Genomic DNA, 26,573 nt, shown 5'->3' on the forward strand with positions numbered 1-26,573 from the left:
TCTTACATATTTTATAATAATATTTTATTATTTTTAGGTTGTTAGATTAGCCTCAACCAGAGCCAGGGCCTTCTCAACACTGGCTCCGGCCTGGTGGAATGCTCTGTCTCATGAGACCAGGGCACTGCGGGATCTGATTTCTTTCCGCAGGGCCTGTAAGACAGAGTTGTTCCACTTTGCCTTTGGCTTAGAATCAGTTTGATTGTCTCCCCCTCCTTCTTTTTCCTTTCTCCTCCTATGAAAAGATTGCACCCTAATGTTTTAATGTTGTACCTTAATCTTTTAAATTGTATTTTAATCAACTTGTTTTTATTATTGGTTGTTAGCCGCCCTGAACCCGGTCTTGGCTGGGGGGGGGCGGGGTATTATTATTATTATTATTATTATTATTATTATTATTATTTTCCAAATAGAAAGTTACATCAACGAATAACTTTTTATACAGACTAGAAATGGTTTCCAGCCTCCTTTAAAAGATTCTGAATTTGTATCTTATCAGTGCCATCTATTCTGCCATCTCTGCATTCACCATATCCCAAGACTTTCACCAACCGTTCTTCCTCGGAGGGAGTTCTCTCCTCCTTCCATTTCTGCACATGGAGAACCGCATATTACATAAATACCATTGAGGCATCTCTTTCTCAAAGCAAAGCCTCGTTTACTAATCTGGCTCTGCGCAGAGTTTGAATGCAGTCGTGCAGCGCTGGGGACAATTTGTTCGTGTTCAGAGGCACTTTTCCGATCGGCTGCTGCACACAGTGGTACCTCAGGTTACATATGCTTCAGGTTACAGACTCCGCTAACCCAGAAATAGTGCTTCAGGTTAAGAACTTTGCTTCAGGATAAGAACAGAAATTGTGCTCCAGCGGCACGGCGGCAGCGGGAGGCCCCATTAGCTAAAGTGGTGCTTCAGGTTAAGAACAGTTTCAGGTTAAGAACGGACCTCCGGAACAAATTAAATACAGTGGTGCCTCGCAAGATGAAATTAATTCGTTCCGCGAGTCTCTTCGTCTTGCGGTTTTTTCGTCTTGCGAAGCACCCCTATTAGCGGATTAGCGCTATTAGCGGCTTAGCGGCTAAGCGGCTATTAGCGGCTTAGGAAAAGGGGGGGAAAGGGAAAAAACTCATAAGACTCGCAAGACGAAATTCGTCTTGCGAAGCACCTCAAAAGACGGAAAACTCTTTCGTCTAACGAGTTTTTCGTCTTGCGAGGCATTCGCCTTGCGGGGCACCACTGTACTTAACCTAAGGTACCACTGTACTTTGTTCCAGTCCCGGCCCTGGATCAGCTTGATCCATTTTCGCTACTCATTTTGCTCCTCATTGATGGCTACGGGAACTCTGGGATTGTACGCTGCCTTACTGGCGGCCTAAATGCTCTCCTGCCCCAGGCCACCACCTGACTTGCAAGTCCAGGCAGGGAGACTCAAATAGAGCTGTGCATTAACATTAACCAGCCTCTCTGTGTGGATAATTCAAGGACAGGGAATCTCCTCCTCTGGGCCACTTTCCTTCATAGGCCATCTTCCAGGAGCCGCATATCAGTGGGGCAGGGACATGGAGGTTGGAAAAGCGGGTCTGAAGAGCAACCCACCGCTTCTCCATCCAAACAAGCAAGAGGCACCCTTGCACTTAGCTGTTTGAACATTTTATTTCGATCCCATCTTTCCTCCTGTTGGAATTGTTATGCCTGCCACGCAGCATCTGATAAGCCCTCTCCAAAAACAGGTGGGTCTGCTCTGACGCCTCTCTTTCTCTCCCAGGTGTTGATTTCAAAGTGAAGAAGATGGTGCTTGGAGACTTTCCCGTGCAACTCGCAATATGGGTAAATAGTGCCTTTTCTCTCCGTTGCAAACCAGGCTGCTGGTACTTTTATTTTTTCTTCCCATCTGGTGCGGAAGTGACTTCAAAGCAGTCCATTACAATCTATTGCAGCCTCGTGCAATGGCCCCTCTGGAATTTGTCACACGCGCAGACATACACACAGATTTGTAAATCAGTCTGTGCTTGGCTACTCAGAGCTCAAATACATGGCCTTTTGCGCACCTTTTCAAACACGTGCTTGGGAGAGGATCCCTAACTTGGCAGAGGGAAAGACAGAGAGAGAGACACTCACACATAGAGAGAGAGAGAGGACCTGAAATATAGGACAAGCTTTATCAATACAGGACATGGCAGCCATTTTATTTTCTGCACACATGGAGCATGTTTTTTTTCCTAGTGAAAAATACAGTAGTACCTCGGGTTACATACGCTTCAGGTTACATACACTTCAGGTTACAGACTCCGCTAACCCAGAAATATTACCTCGGGTTAATAACTTTGCTTCAGGATGAGAACAGAAATTGCGTGGCAGCAGCAGGAGACCTCATTAGCTAAAGTGGTACCTCAGGTTAAGAACAGTTTCAGGTTAAGAACGGACCTCTGGAACAAATTAAGTTCTTAGCCCGAGGTACCACTGTAAAGAAACGCTTGGGTTTGTTTGTTTGTTTGTTTGTTTGATTGATTGATTGATTGATTGATTGATTGATTTAAAAATGGCTTTGAGAAAAAGTGAGACATTTTGTGAGTGTAGTTCTACCTTCTAAGAAAGCAGAGCAGCAGCCATATCCTGACTAGGCTGCTAAAACTATTCGTGCTTGTACAAATACCCCAATATAAGACTGCTGGGTCTGCTCTCCAGCAGAGTGCTTGTTTTTCAGAGCTGTGACACCTCAAAGCACTGAGCAGAAGCACTTTCATGTCATGTACAGGGGGTCTGTATTTTGTGTGAGGGATTCAAGTGCATATCAGAACTTTGGGGTTGTGCATTTTAAGTGGATTAAAGGGTTCTGTCACCCCAGGGCAACAGATCCACATTTATTTATTTTTTAAAGACTTTTTATGTTTTGTAAAGTGATGAAGGACTGAAAGTCCTCACCTCAGCAGCAACTAGTGGAGCTTTTTTTCAGAAATCCCCCAAAGTTGTTGAGCTTGTTTTTAGCCAACTTTCTGAGGAACAGGCAGCTCCGTCCTGCAGCGCACATATTACATATTGCCCAGCATCCCCTGTACCACCCTGCAGACCCCCATGACGCCCAGTGCGCCCTGCCCCTTCCTTCCTCCGCTACTGTCTCCGGAGCTTTTCCCATGCGATCAGAGACTACGCCCGTGTGAAACCAAACTCTCCTCTGCCCTTTTCATGCCTCTACTGATTTTGGGAGACTAAGGAGGAAGGGAAACTCTTGTGACACTTCACTAGCCTGACTCATCTCTGCTTCTTGACCTCCCTCCTCTCCTGTAGATTCAGATTCGCTGCCAGAGACTCGCCTTCTCTCTAAACCCTGTTACCTCTTTAGCTTCCGACATCTCTTCCTAGCCTTCTCCCTCCTTGTTGTCCCACCACCACTCCTCGGGCTCTGAACCCTCTTGGGGGTTTCCCCAGCTAGTTCCTCCCACCATTCCTCTGCTTCCAACCAGTCCCATGACATCTTCCCAGGCCCTGTTTTCCTGGGATGTCCCTATGGAAGGCAATTGGGTCCTGGGGCTAGCAGTGGCAGGTGTGTGTGTGGAGCTATTAGTTTATTATTATATTTACGTTGGTGCTAGGTAAAGGTAAAGGGACCCCTGACCATTAGGTCCAGTCGTGGCCGACTTTGGGGTTGCGGCGCTCATCTTGCTTTATTGGCCGAGGGAGCTGGCATACAGCTTCCGGGTCATGTGGCCAGCCTGACTAAGCCTCTTCTGGTGAACCAGAGCAGCGCACGGAAAGGCCGTTTACCTTCCTGCTGGAGCGGTACCTATTTATCTACTTGCACTTGACGTGCTTTCGAACTGCTAGGTGGGCAGGAGCAGGGACCGAGCAACGGGAGCTCACCCCGTCATGGGGATTCGAACCGCTGACCTTCTGATTGGCAAGTCCTAGGCTCTGTGGTTTAACCCACAGTGCCACCTGCGTCCCTTACACTGGTGCTACAGAGCTTTAAATGGTCTCTTTGTTCTAAACACCTTTGTTTCCCTTTCTGTAGGACACGGCAGGGCAGGAGCGATTCCGGACTTTGACTCCGAGCTATTACCGAGGTGCTCAAGGTATAATTTTAGGTACGTGGCAGGCATAGTGGGGTTGTAATTAGCACAACTCTGAAGTGAAACACATTAAGGCAGAGGTAGATGGAAGTACACACTTTCCTCTATGGTTCATGCTGGCACTGGCAGATGTAGAACAGCAATTAATGCTGCCTTGCGTCCATGCCACTAAGTCCAAGGGTTGGCAATGGTTGTTCCCTTGGCAGAGAGCCTCTACTTCTTGAAAAACTTTCAGACATAAAGGCTGAAGGCGTTTCAGCTTGGCTTCCGAGACATTTCCATTTGACGTTGGTTTTAGGCCATAGAGTAAATAGCCTTTCCAGCCTTTTCCCAAAGAAAACAGAGACCACCACGCTCACCCCCAGTTGCATTTTCACCTTGCTGCAATATTCTCACAGGTTCCTTTTAAAGTGTATTTTGGGGGGAGTTTAAAAGTTCCAAAAAGCGATTCAGTCATGCAAGGTTAAAGCTGTTATCACTAACTGCAGCAATAGGTGTGCCCGTGACATTCACAAAACCACACTCCTTACAGTTTTGTTTATTTAAAGCATTTTTGATCTTCCTTTCAGCCAAAAATACTCCCCAGAGTGGCTTGCAGATCAATAATTTAAAAAAAAACAAACCAAGGCAGTCCATGCCCTCGGGCTTACAATCTAAAGGGCATGGCACAAAAGGAAAAAGGGATGTGGAGGGAGGAAGAGGATTGTAAGCTAACTCAGAGAAGTCAAAGATGTCACAAAGAGGTGAACGGGAACAGGAGAGGCAAAGGTTTTCAAGCGGGCTAAGGTTATTAAGATTGGTGACCCGGTACTCAGAAAGCACACATTCACACCATTCACTATGGTACCATTCTGAACAGTCATGGCTTCCCCCAAAGAATTATGGGAGCTGTACTTTGGTTAGGAAGGCCTACTGTTCCCCTCATAGAGCTGTTATTCCTAGAGTGGTTTAACAGCCAATCCCTTTTCACAGGGAACTTTGAGAATTGCAGCTCTGCAGAGCAGAATCCTTCAAGCTGATGTCACCAGCTGTTGGAATGACGTCAGCTGACTGACAGGCGAACATAATTTGCTGGGTGGACAGCCTCACAGAACCCCCTGATAGGCCAAGACTGGGGGAAACAGCAGCTGCTTCTCCTTCCCGTTTTGCTTTTTTCATGTGAACACAAAATGCATCTGAGTGAGGAAAGACCTGTTTGTTTTTGTCCCTCCTGACCAGTTTATGACGTCACTAAGAGGGAAACTTTTGCGGGACTGGAATGCTGGCTGCAAGAGCTGGATGTTTTCACGAAGAAAAGCGTCGTGAAGATGTTGGTGGGCAACAAAATCGACGAGGTCAGTTGGGAGCTGGGAGCCTGCTCGTTTTATTTATTTGAAAGCATTTATCTTTTTCAAAAAATCCCTAAGCAGTGTACAGCCTGAAAGACAAGCAAGATATCATTAGAACATTAAAACTATCTGCCATAGGGGTAAGTGCAAAGCCATGGGGAATTTGTTTATGGCGTTTGTTTCTTAGAATGGTGTTGTTGTTGTTCTGGCCGGCCCCCTGTGATGAGGCGCTGGAAAAAAGATCACATTCACCTTTATTTATTATTATTCCCACACGGTCCGGCCACAACATCCTAAGACAGGGATGAGGAACATGTAGCCTTGCAGATGTTGTTGGACTGCAACAATCCATCACCCCCTGGCTGATTGCTCTGCTGACTGGGGCTGAGTCCACCGACATCTGCAGGGCTGCAGGTTCCCCATCGAACGGCCCCCGAGAGTCACGCTTGATCTTGCAGTTCCTGTTTTATTAGTGACATGAATGCTGAAATATACTCGGAGTCAAGAGTGGATTTCATTCTCTTTATTCAGCTCATAGTGGTGAGAAGGAAAAGGGAAGTTCCCCCAGAATGTCTGCTTTATATACATTATTTACACAACGGCCCCCACATGATTGGCTAATTCCGGGATTCTCCTGTAGGCCAATCAGGTTGCAGATTCACTTCCACCTGGAGCTGGATTGGGTGGCTCCTGTGGACCAATCAGACTGCTGCATTCTGGGTCCTATTGTTCTAGGACCAATCAGACTGCTGCATTTTGGATCCTATTCAACTCAGTACATAACAAATGCTAAAGAAGATGGTGGCCATAAAGAGTTAGTGTTGCTTCTCCTGTGGCTCTAGATTACAATTGCCCATCATTGAATCATTGAATTGTCGAGTTGGATAGGACTCCAAGGGCCATCTACTCCACCCCCCTGCAATGCAGGAATCTCAACCAGATCATACATGACAGGTGGCCACACAACCTCTGCTTTAAAATCTCCCAAGGAAAGAGAGTCCACCACCTCCCGAGGGAGACCATTCCACTGTCGAACAGCTCTTGCCACCAGAAATTTCTTCCTGATGTTTAGTCACAATCTCCTTTCTTGTAACTTGAAGCCCTTGGTTCGGGTCCTGCTCTCTGGAGCAGGAGAAAACAAGCTTGCTGCATCCTCCATGAAGATGGCTATCATATCTCCTCTCAGTCTCTTCTCCAGGCTAAACATGCCTAGCTCCTTCGACCGTTCCTCATAAGGCTTCGTTTCCAGACCCTTGATCATCTTAGTCACCCTCCTCTCTGCATATCCCAGCGTGTCAATATCCTCCTTAAATTGTGGTGCCCAGAATGTATGAAAACAGGGCTCTGTGCGCAGCAGCTAACAAATACTGGAAGAGCTGGAATACAAGAACCCGCCAGGGACATTTGGCACCCTGCTGCTTCTCGTTTGCTCATCTTGTCGTTGCTGACCAAGAATGCCTGTCTTAGGACTGCAGCCTGATGGGGCTTTTCTGCTTCCGGGTCCACAAGAGGGTCAGGGGAGAAAATACCAAGAGATGCAAATATTTCATTGGAGAGATGGAGGAGGAGAGCAGGTGCAGAGAGACCTGTGGTGCTGCAAGGAGGAAAAAATACGGGGTTATTTGAGAAATGGGGGTGCGGGAAGGAAGAACCCAGAGGAAGTGCCTGAGAGTCGGAGGTACACAGAGAACTGTGGTTGTGCAGAGAGGATGATGTCCAGTGAAAAAAAGATGGAAGGTTTTGAGGGGGAGCATTTGCTCTCGGCTGCAGTGAGAACACAAGGAGGCTGTTGGAGAATGGATAGGTTCGAACCGAGAGCTGTCACCGTTGCCAAACACTTCCACACGGGAAATAGTTGAATTGTGCGCCTCTAATTTAAAAGAAAGGGATGCAGGTGGCGCTGTGGGTTAAACCACAGAGCCTAGGACTTGCCAATCAGAAGGTCAGCAGTTCGAATCCCCACAACGGGGTGAGCTCCTGTTGCTCAGTCCCTGCTCCTGCCAACCTAGCAGTTCGAAAGCACATCAAAGTGCAAGTAGATAAATAGGTACCGCTCCAGCGGGAAGGTAAACGGTGTTTCCGTGCGCTGCTCTGGTTCGCCAGAAGTGGCTTAGTCATGCTGGCCACATGACCTGGAAGCTGTACGCCGGCTCACTCGGCCAATAAAGCGAGATGAGCGCCGCAACCCCAGGACTGGACCTAATGGTCAGGGGTCCCTTTACCTAATTTAAAAGAGGCCACACGCATTTCGCGTCTGCTGATGGTTAATGCGGGCTACCTGCAGGCCCTGGTATAGGACTGATGTGCAGGCCCCGTTAATGGCTAGAGCAAAAGGATTCATGAGGCTGACCGCAATGGCTTCCACTTCCTGCCTCTCTGCATCCTTCCAGAGCCTTGTCCCAGCCTGCAGGAATCAGTCTCTTTGCTCCTGTTGTTGTTGCCTGCCTTTGCCTCCTACGCTTTGCCAGAGGCACCAGCTGACTCCATACCTCATCTTGCTGGGAGAGACGTCTCCCTCTTGCTCTGCCTTAATGGGCAATCTGTTTAGTCTTTTGAGAGCCCCTTGTGTTTCGTTGCTGCTTTTTGTGTGTGTATAAATCGCTGGATTTTTCTGTGGCTTCGGGGCTCCCACCCCCACAACAAGAAAAAACAGCTCGCAGAGCAAAGAGACAGCCACGTCACAGCTCTTGCTGATACCGGCTGTCTTTTTCTGGCTCTTTCTTCCCTCTTGCCTCCTTGTGCATCTTGAAGCGAATTGTTCCGTGAACAAAATATGGGCACTAAAAAAAAAACACAACCGTGATTGATTCGGGGTGCACGGCACCTCGTCTCTCAAAGTTGTTATAAAGGCAGAGGGAGCAAACACACAAGCAAAAGCCCCTGGGGTTGTTCGACATCCATCAGATCTTTGCTATAGCTGTGCAGGAGGCATACGTAATTTGCAGCAGGATCAAATGCAAAGGGGAAGCAGCTCTTCTGCTTGGCAGCAGAAGCTGAATTTGCACGGCACGGATTGGCACAAGGACCAGCCAGTCAAGAAGCACTTCTTCCTCGTCTGACAACGCTGATTGGCTAGCCTTCGTGTTAATCACAAAGCCAGCTGGCCATTCCCCAGGCAATTCCCCAAGTGTAAAGGGGGCGGAGAGGAGCCTTAAACAAATTACCCTGCCTAAAATTCCTTCTTGACCCCACACAATGCAGTTGGCTAGACATTCCGTGCAAAACAAATTTCACCCCGAGCGTTCATTAAACACATGTCAATTCCAGAGGTTATCGGTGCAGAAAGCGAGAGGTACTTGTGAGATGTCCAGAATTGGCTTCAGAGGGCAGTAAGCAGGGAAGGGAGTACAAGCTGTCTTCTGTCTCTCTGGATTTGAGTCCTTAATTGATGCAATTAAGACCCAGAGCCATCTCTGGGTAGCTTTGTGCATGCAAAAAAGGGAATCCCAGGCTGGCGTTTGGCTAGGTCGCAGATTGTTGTGTTTTTAAATCAGCATCAGCCTCAGAAATAACAGCCCTGCTATTGTTTTATCCAGGGATGGGGGAAAGGCAATTCAAGAACCCTTGTTCTCTCCCTTTCAATCACCGACAAAACAGAGGCAGAAATGCATTCATGAGCATAAGTTATCCTAATCAAGATAAAGCTTATTAAATGCAGTGTTTGTATCATTTGGAGAACCCTTAGGAAAGACGCCTTGGGGTTGGGCGGGGGCAGGGGGGCAACATACCGGTAATTGCTGTTGTCAATTCTGTTGCCCTGTCCCTCTTGTTCCAGCATTTGACAGTTTGGAATTTAGCAGCTAAAACCTTCAAATGCTGTCAAAACTGAGGGATCACAGCTGAGCTGTTAAGATAATCTAACTGGACATTTACTGATTCAGTAGGAAAGCAATATCCTGATTTGGTGTGTGTGTGTTTGTGTGTTTATACAACCCACCACTTGGGTCCAGTGTCTGATAACATTCTCTCCCTATCTATAGACGGATCGTGAGGTAGACAGAAAGGAAGGCTTGCAATTTGCTCAGAAACACTCCATGCTCTTCATAGGTATGTGAAGAGAACCCACAGAAGGGGCTGGCTGGTATACCAAGGTTGAAACAGGGGCATAATAATTATAATTATAATTATTTTTATTTTATTTATACCCCAGGCAGTCTGGGCAGCTTCCAGCAAAATATACAAACATAATAAAATGTCAAGCATAAAAAAACCTTCCAATACGGGCTACCTTCAGAACATATTGGAGCAGTCACCTTTCTGTTGGGCCCATCCATGTGTCTTAAAGAGCAATATTGCATGCAGAAAATGAGCAGGTAAATCCATGTTCCTCTCAAAGCAAGGAAAGGGTTCACCTGCTCCGTGTCTGCTTGCAAGACTGCTGTTCAAGACACAGAGGTGGCAGCAGTAAAAGGAAGGAAGATCCCCCAGGTGTTGTTGGACTACAACTCCCATCATCCCTGAGCTCTGGCCTTGCTAGCTAGGGGTGATGGGAGTTGTAGTTCAACAACATCTGGGGACCCACAGGTTGAGAAAGGCTGCTAGTGTGAGTCACTCATTGCTCTATCTAGCTCAGTATTGTCTACAGTGAGTGGCATTTGCTGTCTGGGGATTCAGGCCAGGAACATTCCCAGTTCTTGTAGATGCAGGGTATCCTAGTTGGGAACATCTGGATGCTAAGCAGTTGCACAGCTCTTCTTCTTTGTGTGTCTGTTTAGGCAATCCTATTGGCCGTGGCAACAGATTTCTCAAAATTAGCAGAACCCACAAACAAGTTTCCATCAGCTCCTCCCATAAACCCCCTTGGTGAATGGCACTGTGGATACAATTCCCTTTCACAATATTTCAACTGCGCAGAAATAAACCAAAGCATCGATTTCCCTCGTACAAAGATTGGCCTGCTCTTTAAGAGAAATCTCTCTGCTGTTTAGTAGTTAATATTTCTTTGTACAAACGTGGGCGTGTGCATTTAACAAAGAAGAACCACTACAGATATTTAAAAGATCCACGATTGCTCCTTGCTTTTGCTACATGAGGGCATTAGGCATAACTAACTAACTGCACAACAGCTACTAATAGAAACCCCTTTAGGGATGTGGTCTAAACCACTGAGTCTCTTGGGCTTGCCGATCAGTAGGTCAGCGATTCGAATCCCCACAACAGGGTGAGCTCCCGTTGCTCTGTCCCAGCTCCTGCCAACCTAGCAGTTCAAAAGCACGCCAGTGCAAGTAGATAAATAGGTACCACTGTGGCGGGAAGGTAAACAGCGTTTCCATGTGCTCTGGTATCCGTCAGGGTGTCCTGTTGCACCAGAAGCGGTTTAGTCCTGCTGGCCACATGACCCAGAAAGTTGCCTGCAGACAAACGCCGGCTCCCTTGGCCTCAAAGTGAAATGAGCGCCCCAAGCCCATAGTCGCCTTTGACTGGACTTAACCATCCAGGGGTCCTTTACCTTTTTCCTTTTTTAGAAACCCCTTTAGAAAATGAATGTTTAAAAAGTCTTTACCCCTGCTTCAACTGTCCAGACTTTCCTTCTATGCTATTTCTATACGCTGTTTCAGAATAAATTCATACAGAAAAGATCAAATGAATACAAAGCCTGATTTAATTTACAGTAAGGCAATCGATTGGGACACGGGTGGCGTTGTGGGTTAAACCACTGAGCCTAGGGCTTGCCAATCAGAAGGTCGGCGGTTTGAATCCCCGCGATGGGGTGAGCTCCTGTTGCTCTGTCCCAGCTCCTGCCAACCTAGCAGTTCGAAAGCACGTTAAATACAAGAAGATACAGTGGTACCTCGCAAGACGAATGCCTCGTAAGACGAAAAACGCGCAAGACGAAAGGGTTTTTCGTTTTTTGAGTTGCTTCGCAAGACGATTTTCCCTATGGGCTTGCTTCGCAAGACGAAAACGTCTTGCAAGTTTGTTTCCTTTTTCTTACAACCGTTAATACCCAGGGAATCCGCGCTCCGCAAGACGAAAAAATCGCAAGACGAAACAACTCACAGAACGAATTAATTTCGTCTTGCGAGGCACCACTGTAAATAGGTACCGCTCCAGTGGGCAGGTAAACAGCGTTTCCATGCGCTGCTCTGGTTCGCCAGAAGCAGCTTAGTCATGCTGGCCACATGACCCAGAAGCTGTACACCGGGTCCCTCGGCCAATAAAGCGAGATGAGCGCCACAACCCCCAGAGTCGTCCTCGACTGGACCTAGTGGTCAGGGGTCCCTTTACCTTTAAGACATTTGATGGGCCCTGCATTCCTATGGCTCCTGGAAGCTGCCCCAGGTGGGAGTCATAGGAGCCCCAGATCACTGTTCTTCATAGCTTCTGGGCTGATTTGCTGCCTGATTTCTGCCTACTGCATCCATCCCCAGTTAAGTTTAAATACAGAAGTGGGAGCAATGAGTTAAGAGGGGATCTTCCGCTTGCACTGGGGACTGCTGCAGTTTAGCAGCTCATATTTAGTATTTTTGGTGCCTAGTACTAACGCCACTCTGAATGCAAACTGGAACTCTGGAAAGCCTAGGTCCTCACATTTCAAGCGATGCCTTGCTGTTTGTTTTTGCCTAGAGACCAGTGCTAAAATGAAGGATGGTGTGGAAACTGCCTTTGAGGAAGTCGTGATAAAGATCCTGCAAACACCAGAACTTTGGAACATCAGAAACGAAGGCGTTGTGCTGGCGCCTGAGAGCAGAGCCCCTAATACAGCCGACGCCTGCAGTGGGCTTTGTTCTGTTGCTTAAAACCCGCCGCCTTCAAATAAAATAGCTCAGGTCAAACATACTTAAGAAATGGACTCCTACCTGCTATCACCAGAAAATGGGCCATAAGGAGATAAGGAGATAAGGAGAAATTCTGGGGCAACCACCGCCGGGTTGGGTTTTCTTTTGATGAGAGTGTGTCAGAGGCTTACGGTGGATATGCAGTATCTGGGGATTTACAAATAATACAGGTAGAGGATTTGGGGAACAGGTACCTCAAGCAAGCAGCACAGCAGCTAGTGCAAAGGGGACCCCACGTGCAAAGGCACTTTTGCTTGTTTGTGTCTCTTGCAAGCACCGCACGCCTCTGCTGCTGCTTCCTGCCAGCTGTAAAACGGGTTCCGCCTTTTCCAAGCGGTGATGGAAACCTCATTTGAAATGACAGAGAGATTCAAAGCTGACAGAGAAACCCCCCACCTACCCAGTGACCATCTCCTAACCTCATTAGCACATTATGGTATACCTGAAGGAGCATCTCCACCACCCATCGTGCAGCCCAGACACTTGAGGTCCAGCTCCAAAGGGCCTTCTGGCAGTTCCCTCCCTGCGAGAAGTGAGGTTACAGGGAACCAGGCGGAGGGCCTTCTTGGTGGTGGCACCCGTCCTCCCATCAGATGTCAAGGAAATAAACAACTACCTGACTTTTAGAAGACATCTGAGAGCAGCCCTGTTTAGGGAAGTTTTTAATGTTTGATGTTTTATCGTAAAAGTTTTTAATATTCTCTTGGGAGCCACCCAGAGTGGCTGGGGAAACCCAGCCAGATGGGCAGGGTATAAATAATAAATTATTATTATTATTCTTGTTGTTGTTATTAATCAACAGCAATTCTGGGCTTTTAGCAGACAGTCTGGAGACAAAGGAAAATGCCTTATACCATTGCTGGATTTAGGGCAGTGCAGGTGGTTCCCTTGCAAAGGGCACCGAGCTGAGGGGGTGCAGAATAATAATAAACAGGAAAGGAATTGTTGGGGAAATAAGAAATAATGGGGGGGGGTAGGGTGCCAAATTTTGTCCTCGCTAAAGGCGCCATATTACCAGAGTCCGTCCCTGATTACACGGAGTGAGATCCTTGGTCTACCTCATGGGTAGGCAAACTAAGGTTCCGGGGGCCAGATCCAGCCCAATCGTCTTCTCAGTCCGGTCCGGGATTCAGCGTGTTTTTACATGAGTAGAATGTGTCCTTTTATTTAAAATGCATCTCTGGGTTATTTGTGGGCCTTCCTGGTGTTTTTACTTGAGTGGAATGTGTGCTTTTATTTAAAATGCATCTCTGGGTTATTTGTGGGGCATAGGAATTAATTCATCCCCCCCCCAAAAAAAATATAGTCTGCCCCACCCCCAAGATTTGAGGGACAGTGGACCGTCCCCCTGCTGAAAAGGTTTGCTGACCCCTGGTCTACCTCATTCAGTGGTGTCTGCATTGAGAGGATGTAGGCTATCCAGGGTTTCCGATATCAAGGATTGAACCCGGAACATTCTGCTTGCAGTGCATGTGCTCCAACGATGACGTATGGCCTGCCAAAACCTTGCTAAGAAAAAGAATGCTCACTCGGAAGTAACAAAGCCATCATTGTTCCAGGTTTGCAATATGGAGACATACAGATAGAAGACTCTGGGCTCAAAGCCTGGGATGTTTACCACCCATTCAGGAGTTTCTGTAAAAGGTTGGTGGGTTACAGGGCTCGCTGTTCTGTTTATTGTTGGGTTTTTCTCGTTTTTTCCACGATTGTGGGTTGATTTTATTGTATCTGATTGTTTTATGCATCTTTTAATCCCTCTTTCCCTTCGCCCTTCCGTTGTTAGCCCCCTTGGATGTTCTGTTTTGAACAGGAAATGGGGGTATAAGGTATTAATAAAAAAAAAATAAGCAAACAAAAGTCATTTATTGCTAAGATTCATATGCCATGCTTCAGAGTCAATTGGCATTTCCAGGCTGGCTAGCAAAAGAATGAAACTCAAAGCAACAGCATAACATCAAACTCCAATCAAGAAGAAGAATAGAATCATAGAATCGTAAGGTTGGAAGGAGTCACGAGAGTCGTCTAAACCAACACCCTGCACAGCAAGAATCTTTTTGTCCAACATAGGGCTCAAACTCACAACCCTGAGATTAAGAGTCTCATGTTCTACCGATTGAGCTATCCAGGTGTTATTATATCCAATTCTATTTTTCTATTATTATTATTATTATTATTATTATTATTATTATTATTATTACCCTGCCCTTCCCAGCCAAGACCAGGCTCAGGGCGGCTAACACCAAATATAAAAACAATTGATTGAAATACGTCTTAAAAAACAAGATTAAAATACAACATTAAAACATTAAAATGCAGCCTCATTTCAGTAGAAACTCAATCAAAAACTTTTGGGGGGATAAAAACGTCAAGTCTTCACCAATACTAACTATCCAGACTGGCCCTACATGGGCCAGAAAAAAGCCAGGGAAGTCCCCAAATAAGAGTTTCAACACAGAAGGAGAAAGGAAAAAAAAAAGAGGGGGAGGGAATCAAATTGATTCCAAGCCAAAGACCAGGCGAAACAACTTTGTCTTACAGGCCCTGTGGAAAGAAATCAGATCCTGCAGGCCCCTGGTCTCATGAGACAGAGCGTTCCACCAGGCCGGAGCCAGTGTTGAAAAGGCCCTGGCTCTGGTTGAAGCTAATCTGACTTCCTTAGGGCCCGGGACCTCTAAGGTGTTGTTATTTATGGACCTTAAGGTACCGGAACGCACCACAAGTGCCTCCCTTGTTCTCATATAATGGCAATGGTACCCACCTGAGAGGTGCTGGAACTGAGTTGTGACGAGTTCCGGCTTGGGGTGGAGCCCTGATTACAGTGGTACCTCGGGTTTCAGACGCTTCAGGTTACAGACTCCACTAACCCAGAAATAGTGCTTCAGGTTAAGAACTTTGCTTCATGATGAGAACAGAATTCGTGCTCTGGTGGCGCGGCAGCAGCAGGAGGCCCCATTAGCTAAAGTGGTGCTTCAGGTTAAGAACAGTTTCAGGTTAAGTATGGACCTCCGGAACGAATTAAGTACTTAACCTGAGGTACCACTGTACAGTATGCAAGCAGCTGGAGACACAATCACTGCCCTGCAATATGGAAGTGTTGCGACGCTTGCGAAAAATAAAACCGCTTTGCAAAAAAAAGTATGTTACCAACCAAGGCAAGCTCAGAAGAAAATTCAAGGGTTAGCTGATATCTCCCCACAAGGCAAAGCAGAGGTATATTTCCACATGAGGAATGGACCGTTCCCTTTTAAACAAGTGGAACAGGTACCACTGTATAGCTTATAATATCCCATTACTGAATATATCTCAATATTCCTATTCTCCAGTAGGAAAGGGCATATCCCTGGCAGAAGATAATATGGGGGCACGAATTATTCAACTGCTGGGACTCAGAGCTGGGGGTAGAGGGGAAGCAGTCTTTGACATATTTCCTCTGCAGAGTTTGCTCCAGGGCTGTGGAGCCACTGTGCCTCAGATGGTTGAATGGGAACTGAGCTCGGATGAAGCATGTCTTTTGTACGCCACTGAACTCCAGGAAGAGGCACGGCAGCTGGTTCTGCTAAAAACACGCACATTCACCTTTTATCTCTGTTAGTTGCTGGTGCAAGAGCTCTGAGTCAGCGCCTCGCCAAGCTTTGCTAAGCTAGCTCTGGATTTTGTTGGACAGTTCCTCCTCTGGTCCAGGCCTCCTGGCAAAGATTGCCACCACCTGGTAGCTCTGTTGGACAGCTCCCAGCTGGTCCTGCTCTAGCCACCAGTGTCGCAGCAATGATTCTTCAACATCCACTTCGTTGGACTGGTCGTGTTGTGCAGATGCCTGATTATCGTCTTCCAAAGCAACTACTCTATTCCGGACTTAAAAATGGAAAGCGTAATGTGGGTGGTCAACAAAAGAGGTTTAAAGACAAGGCAAAATACTCTGGGAAATGATATATGATGAGCTGAAAAAGGTATTTAAGTATACCTTTCCTAAGAAACCAGAGGCCCTCCTTCTGGGCATTGTTGGCCAGAGGGTGTTAAAGAATGATCGAACATTATTTATGTATGCAACAACAGCAGCAAGGATACTTGTCGCTAAATATTGGAAAACTCAAGATTTGCCCACGCTGGAAGAATGGCAGATGCAACTGATGGACTACATGGAGCTAGCAGAAATGACTGGCAGAATCCGAGACCTGGGAGAAGAAGCAGTGGAGGAGGACTGGAAGAAATTCAAGGATTATCTACAAAAACACTGTAAACTATATGAGTGTTAAGAAGGATGAGAGATTTGAAAATAACAGGGCACCACAAAGTTAGTTGAAAAGAGTATGAGAATAAGTGAATTTTATGAGAAAAACAAATTTTGAATAAATTTTATGTTAAAATTAGGTATTTAAGATCTAGACAAAATATTCAAAGTTAGGGACAAAATACTGGAAATGTGTATAATAAGAATGGAAATAAGGTGATAAGTTGCTGGCTAAAGTTTTATAAATTTGGAATGCAGGAGCGAGAGATGTGAGGAAGTCCAAAAATGAAGAAAAGATGGTTATCACAAGAGGTTAAATGTTATGTTTGCTTCTTTTTTTTTGTTTGTTTTCTGTGTATTCTGTTTTTTCTTTTTATTGTATTAACAAAACTCTTAATAAAAAAATTTTTAAAAAAATAAAAAATAAAGACAAGGCAAAATATGTAGTATGTTGTTGTTGTTGTTTAGTCGTTTAGTCGTGTCCGACTCTTCGTGACCCCATGGACCAGAGCATGCCAGGCACCCCTTTCTTCCACTGCCTCCCGCAGTTTGGTCAAACTCATGCTGGTAGCTTCGAGAACACTATCCAACCATCTCGTCCTCTGTCATCCCCTTCTCCTTGTGCCCTCCATCTTTCCCAACATCAGGTTCTTTTCCAGGGAGTCTTCTCTTCTCATGAGGTGGCCAAAGTATTAGAGTCTCAGCTTCAGGATCTGTCCTTCCAGTGAGCACTCAGGGCTGATTTCCTTCAGAATGGAGAGGTTTGATCTTTTTGCAGTCCATAGGACTCTCAAGAGTCTCCTCCAGCACCATAATTCAAAAGCATCAATTCTTCGGCAATCAGCCTTCTTTATGGTCCAGCTCTCACTTCCATACATCACTAAATATGTAGTATAAACACTGTCAACTGGGAAACACTGGCCTGCGAGCGCTGCAATTGGAGAACAGCTTTTACCAAAGCTGTCATGGGCTTTGAAGGCACTCAAACTCAGGACGAAAGGGAGAAACATGCTAAGAGGAAGCCTCTGGTCTAAACCACTGAGCCTCTTGGGCTTGCTGATCAGAAGGTCAGCGGTTCAAATCTGCACGACGGGGTGAGCTCCCATTGCTCTGTCCCAGCTCCTGCCAACCTAGCAATTCTAAAGTACGCCAGTGCAAGTAGATAAACAGGTACAGCTGTGGCCGGAAGGTAAACGGTGTTCCATTGTGCCAGAAGCAGTTTAGTCCTGCTGGCCACATGACCCAGAAAGCTTTCTGTGGACAAACACTGGCTCCCTCGGCCTGAAAGCGAGATGAGCACCACAACCCCATAGTCAGCTTTGACTGGACTTAACCATCCAGGGGTCCTTTACATTTTACCTTTACCTTACATGCAAATATGTGTAACTGAGCCCCAGAGCCATATTTTACATGAAAAGCAGCTACAGCAAATCATGAATAAAATCATCACTGTTTCGTGTTCTGCTTTTCGATTTGTCACGGCCTTTGGCTAGCACAACAATAAAGCTCTTTATTTGTTAGCAAATATAAAACAACACAAGGGGGCAAACGGATGCTTGTTTTTTGTTTTTTATTTATTTATCTATTTATTTTGAAATTTATCCTCGGGTGTTTGGAGCACTGCTTTGAATCCAGGCTATTGTTCTTTTCCAATTCCATTCATGGCGGACAAGTTATCCCCCTTTGTCTGTTCTCTGTCCTTTAAAGCCTTTTCCTTCCATGGGCAGAATGCTGAACAAGGTGGACCCATGTCAGGCTCCAGGAAATCAGCTTACCAGTTAGAAACTTTAATAATCACAGCGAGAGAACAAAGAACCCATCTCCTAGAAATGGCAGCGCTCCCAATTAAGGATTCCACCCTCTTCCATCCCTATTAATCAACATCACTCCTACGTCTTGCAATCTGAGCTTGTACCCTCTGTGCTTCCTGTTCTGCCCCTTTCTGAGCTCTTCTTGACCTTGGGGAGAGTGGAGGAATGCTTTCCAGAGACAGTGAATCTGTTAACCCCATCTCTCCCAGTGTTTCTTCTGCTAGCTGTCCCCATCCAGTATTTCCCAGCTTCTGCCTTCTGAACTACGCCCCTCTGCAAACCACTGTTCCAAATCTATGTTGTCCTCCTGCTCCTGGAAAGATTCAGGAGGAGGGGGAGGCTCCCACCATTCCTCCTCAATGTAGCCCTCCTCAGCACGGTCCCTGACAACCCATCTCTTTGACCCAGCATTGCAATTCTCACGCGCCAGCCCTCCCCGGGTATCTCACCTAGGCGGCGCAATCTCACCTGGCAGCATCCAAAGGCTCTTGGGAGTTTGTGTTGCCATCCTTCCCGCTTATGGCATTTCACAGCCGATGATGTCACAGCTGTGGCATCTATGACAACAAGTGGGAGGTAGTCTTCAGAAGCTAATCCCCCCAGCTTTGCCTTTTTGACTTGGGACCTGGCAGTGGTGGGCTTGTGCCAAGATGAGCAGCTTCGATGTCTTGACATTCCCTGTGGTGGTTGCCAATTCTAGGCAAAGAATCGCCTGTTCAAGGAATCAGTCCCGTACTGGTGAATATGTGTTCCGTGGCAAAAAAGAACTGGGTAGGCTTAACTTATTGCAACCCTAAACCTGCTGAGTACAATAACTTTGCTGGGTGATCCTATGAATGCTTGCTTAGAAGTTGTAAGCCCCTCTCTGTTCAATTGAGGGTTATCCAGTGTGCATAGGAATGTAGATTTAAAAGTTGGAAGAGATGCAAGATTCAAAAGATCCGCCCACTTGCTGAAAGCCAGGACCATCAATATAAAGCCAGCCCTTGACAGCTCGGTGGGCACTGTCCAGACACCATAGTGTTGCAAGCATGTGCGCTCTCTCTCTCTCTCTCTCTCTATATATATATACAGTGGTACCTCGGGTTACATACGCTTCAGGTTACATACGCTTCAGGTTACAGACTCCGCTAACCCAGAAATAGTGCTTCAGGTTAAGAACTTTGCTTCAGGATAAGAACAGAAATTGTGCTCCAGCAGCACGGCGGCAGCGGGAGGCCCCATTAGCTAAAGTGGTGCTTCAGGTTAAGAACAGTTTCAGGTTAAGAACGGATGTCCGGAATGAATTAAGTACTTAACCCGAGGTACCACTGTAATTTTTTATTACTTTTTTTAACATATCATTTTCAACAGTAATTAAACATACTTTTACATCTTATTCACATTTTTGACTTCCATCAATCCTGTCTGAAAATTTTCCAATCTAATCTCTCAACATGCATTTCTTATCTTCCCTATTACATTTCAAACTCATAACCAATAACTCTATCTTTTTCTACTTGGTAATCCTTCATATATTTCTCCTTACAAAACTTATTGTAGTCCTACTAGCGTAATTTGTTAATTACCGTTGCTCTTCAAATAATTCATATACTTCTTCCAATCTTCTGTAAATCTCTGGTCCTGCAGGTTTCGAATCCTTCCTGTCATTTTGTCCAATTCTGCATAATCCATTAATTTTGTCTGCAATTCTTCTTTCGTCGGAATTTCTTCTTGTTTCCATTTCTGGGCTAACAATACTCTTGCTGCAGTTGTTGCATATAAAAACAATTTAACATCTTGCCTATTAATGTCCTGACCTATAATGCCAAGTAAAAATGCTTCTGTTTTTTTAAAAAATGTGTATTTCAACATCTTTTTATCTCATTATATATCATTTCCCAGAAGTTCTTTACTTTTTTACATTCCCACCACATATGATAAAATGTTCCTTCTTTTTCTTTACATTTCCAACATTTATTATTTGTCTTAACACATTTTAGCTAATTTCATTGGTGTAATATACCATCTATATATCATTTTCATCATATTCTCTTTCAAAGCATTACAAGCTGCAAATTTTATCCTTTCATTCCACAACCTTTCCCATTCATCAAGCTGTATATTATATCCAAAGTCTTTTGCCCAGTGTATCATTACCAATTTCACTTAGTGTTGCAAGCATGTGCTTGCCAGAAAAGAGCCTACTGGCTGGAGGCTGCTGAATATTTACATCTCACAGAGCTGTGATAGAAGTTTGATTTATTGTGGTGGTTTGGTTTTCCAGATTGCTTTGCTTCATTCTGTGTTATATGAATCATAGAGTTGGAAGGGACCACGAGAGTCATCTAGTCCAACCCCCTGCAAGGCAGGAATTTTTTGCCCAGCGTTGGACTCGAACCCACCAACCTGAGATTAAGTGACTCATGCTATATATAATTTAGAGCATTTGCACCCTGCTCTTCATCCAATTGGAGCAAGACAGTCGCTCCCTGCAGACTTACAATCTAAACAAAACAAAAAAAGACACACAAGGTAAAAGGGAAAAATAAAAAGGCACACCAGTTTTCTGAGTAGTTGTTCCTATAATGACCAGACGGCACAGTTCAGGGGCAGTAGGTGCTTGATGGAGCTGGGCCTCCAAAAAAGTGGATGAAATGAACCCTGCTTTCTATATCTCCAACTGATTGAATAGCTGCCCCAGTCTCCAACTTCAGTCTGATTGAATAGCTGCGCCAGAGAGAAAGAGGGAGAGAGTTGTATCATACACTGCAACTGATAACAAAAGAGCTGCAGATGACTCAAGTAATAATAATAATAATGTCAATAATAATTTATTATTTGTACACCGCCCATCTGGCTGGGTTTCCCCAGCCACTCTGGGCGGCTTCCAACAAAGATGAAAAATACATTCAAACGTCACACATTAAAAACTTCCCTGAACAGGGCTGCCTTCAGAAGTCTTCTAAATGTTAGCTAGTTGTTTATCTCTTTGACATCTTTGACATCTGATAGGAGGGTGTTCAACAGGGCGGGCGCCACTACCAATAAGGCCCTCTGCCTTGTTCTCTGTAGCTTTGCTTCTCGCAATGAGGGAACCTCCAGAAGGCCCTCAGCGTTGGACCTCAGCGTCCGAGCAGAATGATGGGGGTGGAGAGTAAGCGAGCCAGGCCACTTGTAGATATATTTATTAATTTAAAACCATTTGTATGCTTGCCCTTGCTTTCCTAAAGATTCCAGGGCAGCTCACAGCAAGTGCAAACACCCCGTCAAACACAAACTCAAAAAGCTCAGTCGAAAACAATTAAAGCAGAATAGAGTAATAGAAACAAATGACACCAGGAGGTGACATAGCTAAGCCTGGCAGGACAGCTCACTCTGTGGTATTAACCCCTTCATGCATTAATTAGAATTAAGCATGTTGGCTTTATGAGGCTGGTTATCCAACAATCTGGGTGTTTAGTTCTCATTTTTGACCTCTCACAAGTTATTGAAACGCTGATCTCCGTAATATCCTATTGTCCCTTGCAATATTTTACTCTTTCTGACACGAACTGAATTACTGCAACAGCACTATGTGTTATTTAGATGGTTGGATTTATTGTTACACACTCCCAAAATCCTCAAGCGATGAGAATGCCCACACGTTTCAGAAGGATATTGTAGAAGTGAAGAATTAGTTAGATTCAAAAGATGCCTTTTACACCTCTTAACAGTTACTCCTCCTGGGTTGTACCAAAGGATGCATCCTTAAGAAATATATATACTTAATGGCAAATCTGTTGAACAGATTTTAATTGCCAAATACCGGAAACGACATCCATATTCTTGAGAAATGGTCGCCTAAAGCTTGGCATGCCATGCTTATGAGCAAATTAACAACACGTAGGAAGCCTGTGGAAGGAGAACTTCAATGCAGTTCGTCAGCTTCAGAAACAATGTTCAATATTTATTTAGCCCTGGAACAAAAGGAAGCCCAATTAAAATATTGGGTCTGGAGTTTTAGAGCTGGTGTAATTCAATTTTCTGTTCTATTCTTATCTTTTCATTATACTTACTGATGGCGAATGGGTTGTCATTTTGTCTGCTTTGCACCATATTTATGGGTTTTACAGATAAGTTAGTTAGAGTGCCTAGGTTTGCTTTCGTTTGAATGAGAGGGAGACTGGAGACATAGGCTGCTGCAGTTCCGAGGAAGGAGAGCAAAATCCAAAGGCTGTTGAACTGCCTTATCGAAAGCCCTATCAGACTCTAACTATCAAGGCAGAAGTGAAGGTTGAGGAGCAACAAGGGTGGTTGCCCAGGAAAGTATAAAGATTACCAAAGGAGGGGGTCAGGCTGTGCCTTGGCCAAAGGCCTGGTGAAACAGCTCTGTCTTGCAGGCCCTGCAGAAAGATGTCAAGTCCTGCAGAGCCCTAGTCTCTTGTGATAGAGCGTTCCACCAGATTGGGGCCATGGCTGAAAAAGCCCTGGCTCTGGTTGAGGCCAGCCTAACCTCCCTGTGGCCTGGGACCTCCAAGATGTTTTTGTTTGAAAACCGTAAGGTCCTCCGTGGGACATACCAGGAGAGGTGGAATCCATAATCTGCTCTGGATCAATATTGAGTAGAATTTCAGTGGCAATTACTTCCTGAGCTTCCCAGTTAATTTTACCATTTCGGCATAGTCCATCAACTTGGTAGGCCATCCATCTCTGGTCGGGGTTATCTCTTCTTTCCACCTCTGGGCTAATAATAATAATAATAATAATTTATTATTTATACCCCGCCCATCTGGCTGGGCCTCCCCAGCCACTCTGGGCGGCTTCCATTAGAAACCAAAAATACAGTAAAATATCACACGTTAAAAACTTCCCTGAACAGAGCTGCCTTAAGATGTCTTCTGAATGTCAGGTAGTTGTTTATCGCTTTGACATCTGCTGGAAGGGCGTTCCACAGGACGGGCGCCACTACCGAGAAGGCCCTCTGCCTGGTTCCCTGTAGCTTTGCTTCTCGCAATGAGGGAACCGTCAGAAGGCCCTCGGCGCTGGACCTCAGCATCCGGGCAGAATGATGGGGGTGGAGACGCTCCTTCAGGTATACTGGGCCGAGGCCATTTAGGGCTTTAAAGGTCAGCAACAACACTGAATTGTGCTCAGAAACGTACTGGGAGCCAGTGTAGGTCTTTCAAGACTGGTGTTATATGGTCTCGGTGGCCGCCCCAGATGCACCAGTCATCCGTGCATCTGTTGCCGCAAACATAAACAGTTTCTTTTCTGGTTCTTCGTAATCTCGGTACCCGGAAAAGCAGCGTAGACTACATCAGGATATTTGAAGGTCATATGTATGGGGGCTGAGATCCATTTCTACCCTTTCAAAAACAATCGTTTTCTCTTCTCCCGGCAGCTAGAAGTCACGTGGATAGTAGACCTCCAGAGGCCAAGACTCACCTCTACTTCAAGGTTTCCAAGATACAGGTACATGAGCTTTCCCTTTGCAAATGGTGCTGATGTTGGGCATAAAGTTAGACCGTTTAAAGGTAAAGGGACCCCTGACCATTAGGTCCAGTTGTGTCCGACTCTGGGGTTGCGGCGCTCATCTTGCTTTATTGGCCAAGGGAGCCGGCGTACGGCTTCCGGGTCATGTGGCCAGCATGACTAAGCCGCTTCTGGCAAACCAGAGCAGCACACGGAAACACCGTTTACCTTCATGCCGGGGCGGTACCTATTTATCTACTTGCACTTTGACGTGCTTTTGAACTGCCAGGTTGGCAGGAGCAGGGACCGAGCAACGGGAGCTCACCGCGTCGTGGGGATTCGAACCACCGACCTTCTGATCGGCAAGTCCTAGGCTCTGTGATTTAACCCACAGCGCTACCCGTGTCCCTCTTACCGTTTATGTGCAAGTAAATGCAACTAAAAAACCTGATCCTTTCAAAAGGCAGGGCACAGAGCTTGCGCTTTGCCCATTACTTTTCTGCTTCTGATCAAACCCTACGCAGCTTTTCATGCCATCTGGTTCCAAACATCCCTTTGGCCTTGAACTGGTCTTTGACCGTAATAAATTATTATTATTATTATTATTATTATTATTATTATTATTATTATTATCTCTTTGGCCTCCCAAAGCACATGTCTAAAATCCCACAGGAAGGAAAACAGGGGCAATCTGGAATGGGGGGAATCAGCAGGTTGGGAATGGTTAACTTCTGTTCTCCATGCTTCCCCCCCCCCCCCCCGAAGCCTTTTATAAACTGAAAAATGAGGTGGAACATTTAGGGAGAATGGGGATGTGCTTATTTTTAAAAAATATTCAGGGCCCCTCCAGACTCCAGCTTTTATCTGGGAACAATCTATGGAGTTAGGCTGTTTTGCAGTTGCATATGTAATAAAACTACACTAAGTTTATGGGTGTTTTTAAAAGTATGGGCGGAATTGTTTCATTGCATATTTAAATCATGTGTAATTGGTTTATATATGTACTGTAATTTTCTGCGTATAAGACAATTTATTATTATTAAAAAACGTTAAAAAATGGTGGTTGTGTTATACACGGATAGGGCAGTGGGGGTGGCCGATTGGTGGTAGTATGAGCAGGAGATTGTCTGTGGTGATTGGACGGGTGATTGGTGGTTGCGTCAAGGCCTGCTGGCGATTGGCTGCTGCTGTGGCAATTGGACAGGCGATTGGCAGCTTCTGGCGACGATTGGTGGCTTTGGCAAAGCATGCGATTGACGGTGGTGGTCAGGCGTGTGAGCGATTGGCCACAATCCCCCCCCCAAAAAAGTTTACAACTCTGGGCAATCTCCCCCCATTTCCTTAATTTGGGGTCCCAAAAATAGGGGTCATCTTATACATGGAGGGGGGTGTTATACACGGAAAAATACGGTAATTGGTTTTACATTTGTAAACCGCTTAGAAGCTCATTTTGGCAAGGAAGCGGTATACAAATCAATAACACATAACATAATACACGTGACTAAGCACAGAAGCAAAAGAACCAGGATAATAAACAAGAAATCCAAAGGGTGGAATAGAAACACAAATGATCTGGTTCCAGGAAAAACGTGAGTTCTAAAGGGAACATCTGAAACACATTGCATTCAGCTATTTGATAAGCAAAGTTCCTTTGAAAAAAAGGAGACAAGTAGGTGAGGTGTTTTAGCATACCATCTGAATTGTTTTGCAGTTTGTTTTTGCTTTTTAAAAGTACAGTGGTGCCTTGGTTCTCAAACACTTTGGTACTCAAACAGCTTGGAACCCAAACACTGCAAAGTGTTCCAGTTTGCGAACTGTTTTTGGAAGCCAAACGTGCTCTGTTTTGAGTGTTACACTTCCGATTTGCGTGCCATAATTCCATTTTGAGTGTTATGCGAGCTCTGTCTGTTTTTGCTATTTATTTTGCATTTTTGTTTTCGCGGCTCTTTTTTGTGTGTTACTGTGTGGAACCTAGTTCAGCTACTGATTGATTGACTGTGTGACTGCGGCATATTGTTTATTGCTTTCATGTTGTGGCTCAATGGTCTCGTTAGATAGTAAAAACCATGTTAAATTGCTGTTTTAGGGGTTGTTTTCAAAAGTCTGGAAGGGATTAATCCATTTTGCTTTCTCTGGGAAAGCGCACCTTGGTTTTGGAACGCTTTGGTTTTGGAACGGGCTTCCGGAACGGGTTAAGTTTGAGAGCCAAGGTACCACTGTATTGTACCGTGGCTTCAAAAGAGTTAACAAAGAAGCTGTAGAGCGTATTAGTTAGAGCTTCCTTCTATTAGCAAATCTAATCAAGTCTCCATGCTCTCTTTTCTTCAGAAGCTAACACTCCCCAAGATTGTGGAGCCCGATAATACGGAGACGCAAAATGCACCTGTGGCAGTAGAAGTGAGGGTAAATGTCACCATATCTTGAAGGGCACTCCCCTTAGTTCAGGCCCAAGCAGGAGGTAGGGCTAAAAGCAAGACAGTAGCTGCAGGAGAAAATCATGTGCTATGCTCAGCTCTTGCATAAAACTATTTGTTGTTCAGCTCCTCGGAGCTGCTCATCATTGAACGAGAGAACATTTCGTGGTACCAGGAGTAAAGTCAGCGAGAAAAGTTAAGGGGCAGAAAAACTGAAAATTCAAGGATGGAATGAAGAAGAGAAGAAGAAGAGTTTGGATTTGATATCCCACTTTATCACGACCCGAAGGAGTCTCAAAGAGGCTAACATTCTCCTTTTCCCTTCCTCCCCCACAACAAACACTCTGTGAGGTGAGTGAGGCTGAGAGACTTCAGAGAAGTGTGACTAGCCCAAGGTCACCCAGCAGCTGCATGTGGAGGAGCAGGGAATCAAACCCGGTTCACCAGATTACGAGTCTACCACTCTTAACCACTACACCACACTGGCTCTCACACTGGAATGAGAGAAAAAATGG

The 26,573-nt window shown here is 45.5% G+C and overlaps 1 protein-coding gene across 3 annotated transcripts in view; it reads left to right on the forward strand.

Annotated features, from left to right (window-relative positions):
* The window catches only part of LOC309328152 (ras-related protein Rab-18-like), a 44,936-nt gene that overhangs the window by 3,036 nt on the left and 15,327 nt on the right, over positions 1-26,573 (forward strand). Inside the window, exons 4-9 of one of the 3 annotated variants that reach the window (XM_081838150.1) lie at positions 1,764-1,825; positions 4,008-4,080; positions 5,284-5,399; positions 9,374-9,440; positions 23,574-23,644; positions 25,973-26,047. In XM_081838150.1, the coding sequence (XP_081694276.1) occupies positions 1,764-1,825; positions 4,008-4,080; positions 5,284-5,399; positions 9,374-9,440; positions 23,574-23,644; positions 25,973-26,047 (464 nt within the window). The remainder of the gene's footprint in view (positions 1-1,763; positions 1,826-4,007; positions 4,081-5,283; positions 5,400-9,373; positions 9,441-23,573; positions 23,645-25,972; positions 26,048-26,573) is intronic. The other 2 variants (XM_081838151.1, XM_081838152.1) reach the window with 2 other exon arrangements.

This window comes from Podarcis erhardii (genome assembly GCF_964252035.2).
Source record: "Podarcis erhardii genome assembly, chromosome: 13".
NCBI lineage: Eukaryota > Metazoa > Chordata > Lepidosauria > Squamata > Lacertidae > Podarcis > Podarcis erhardii.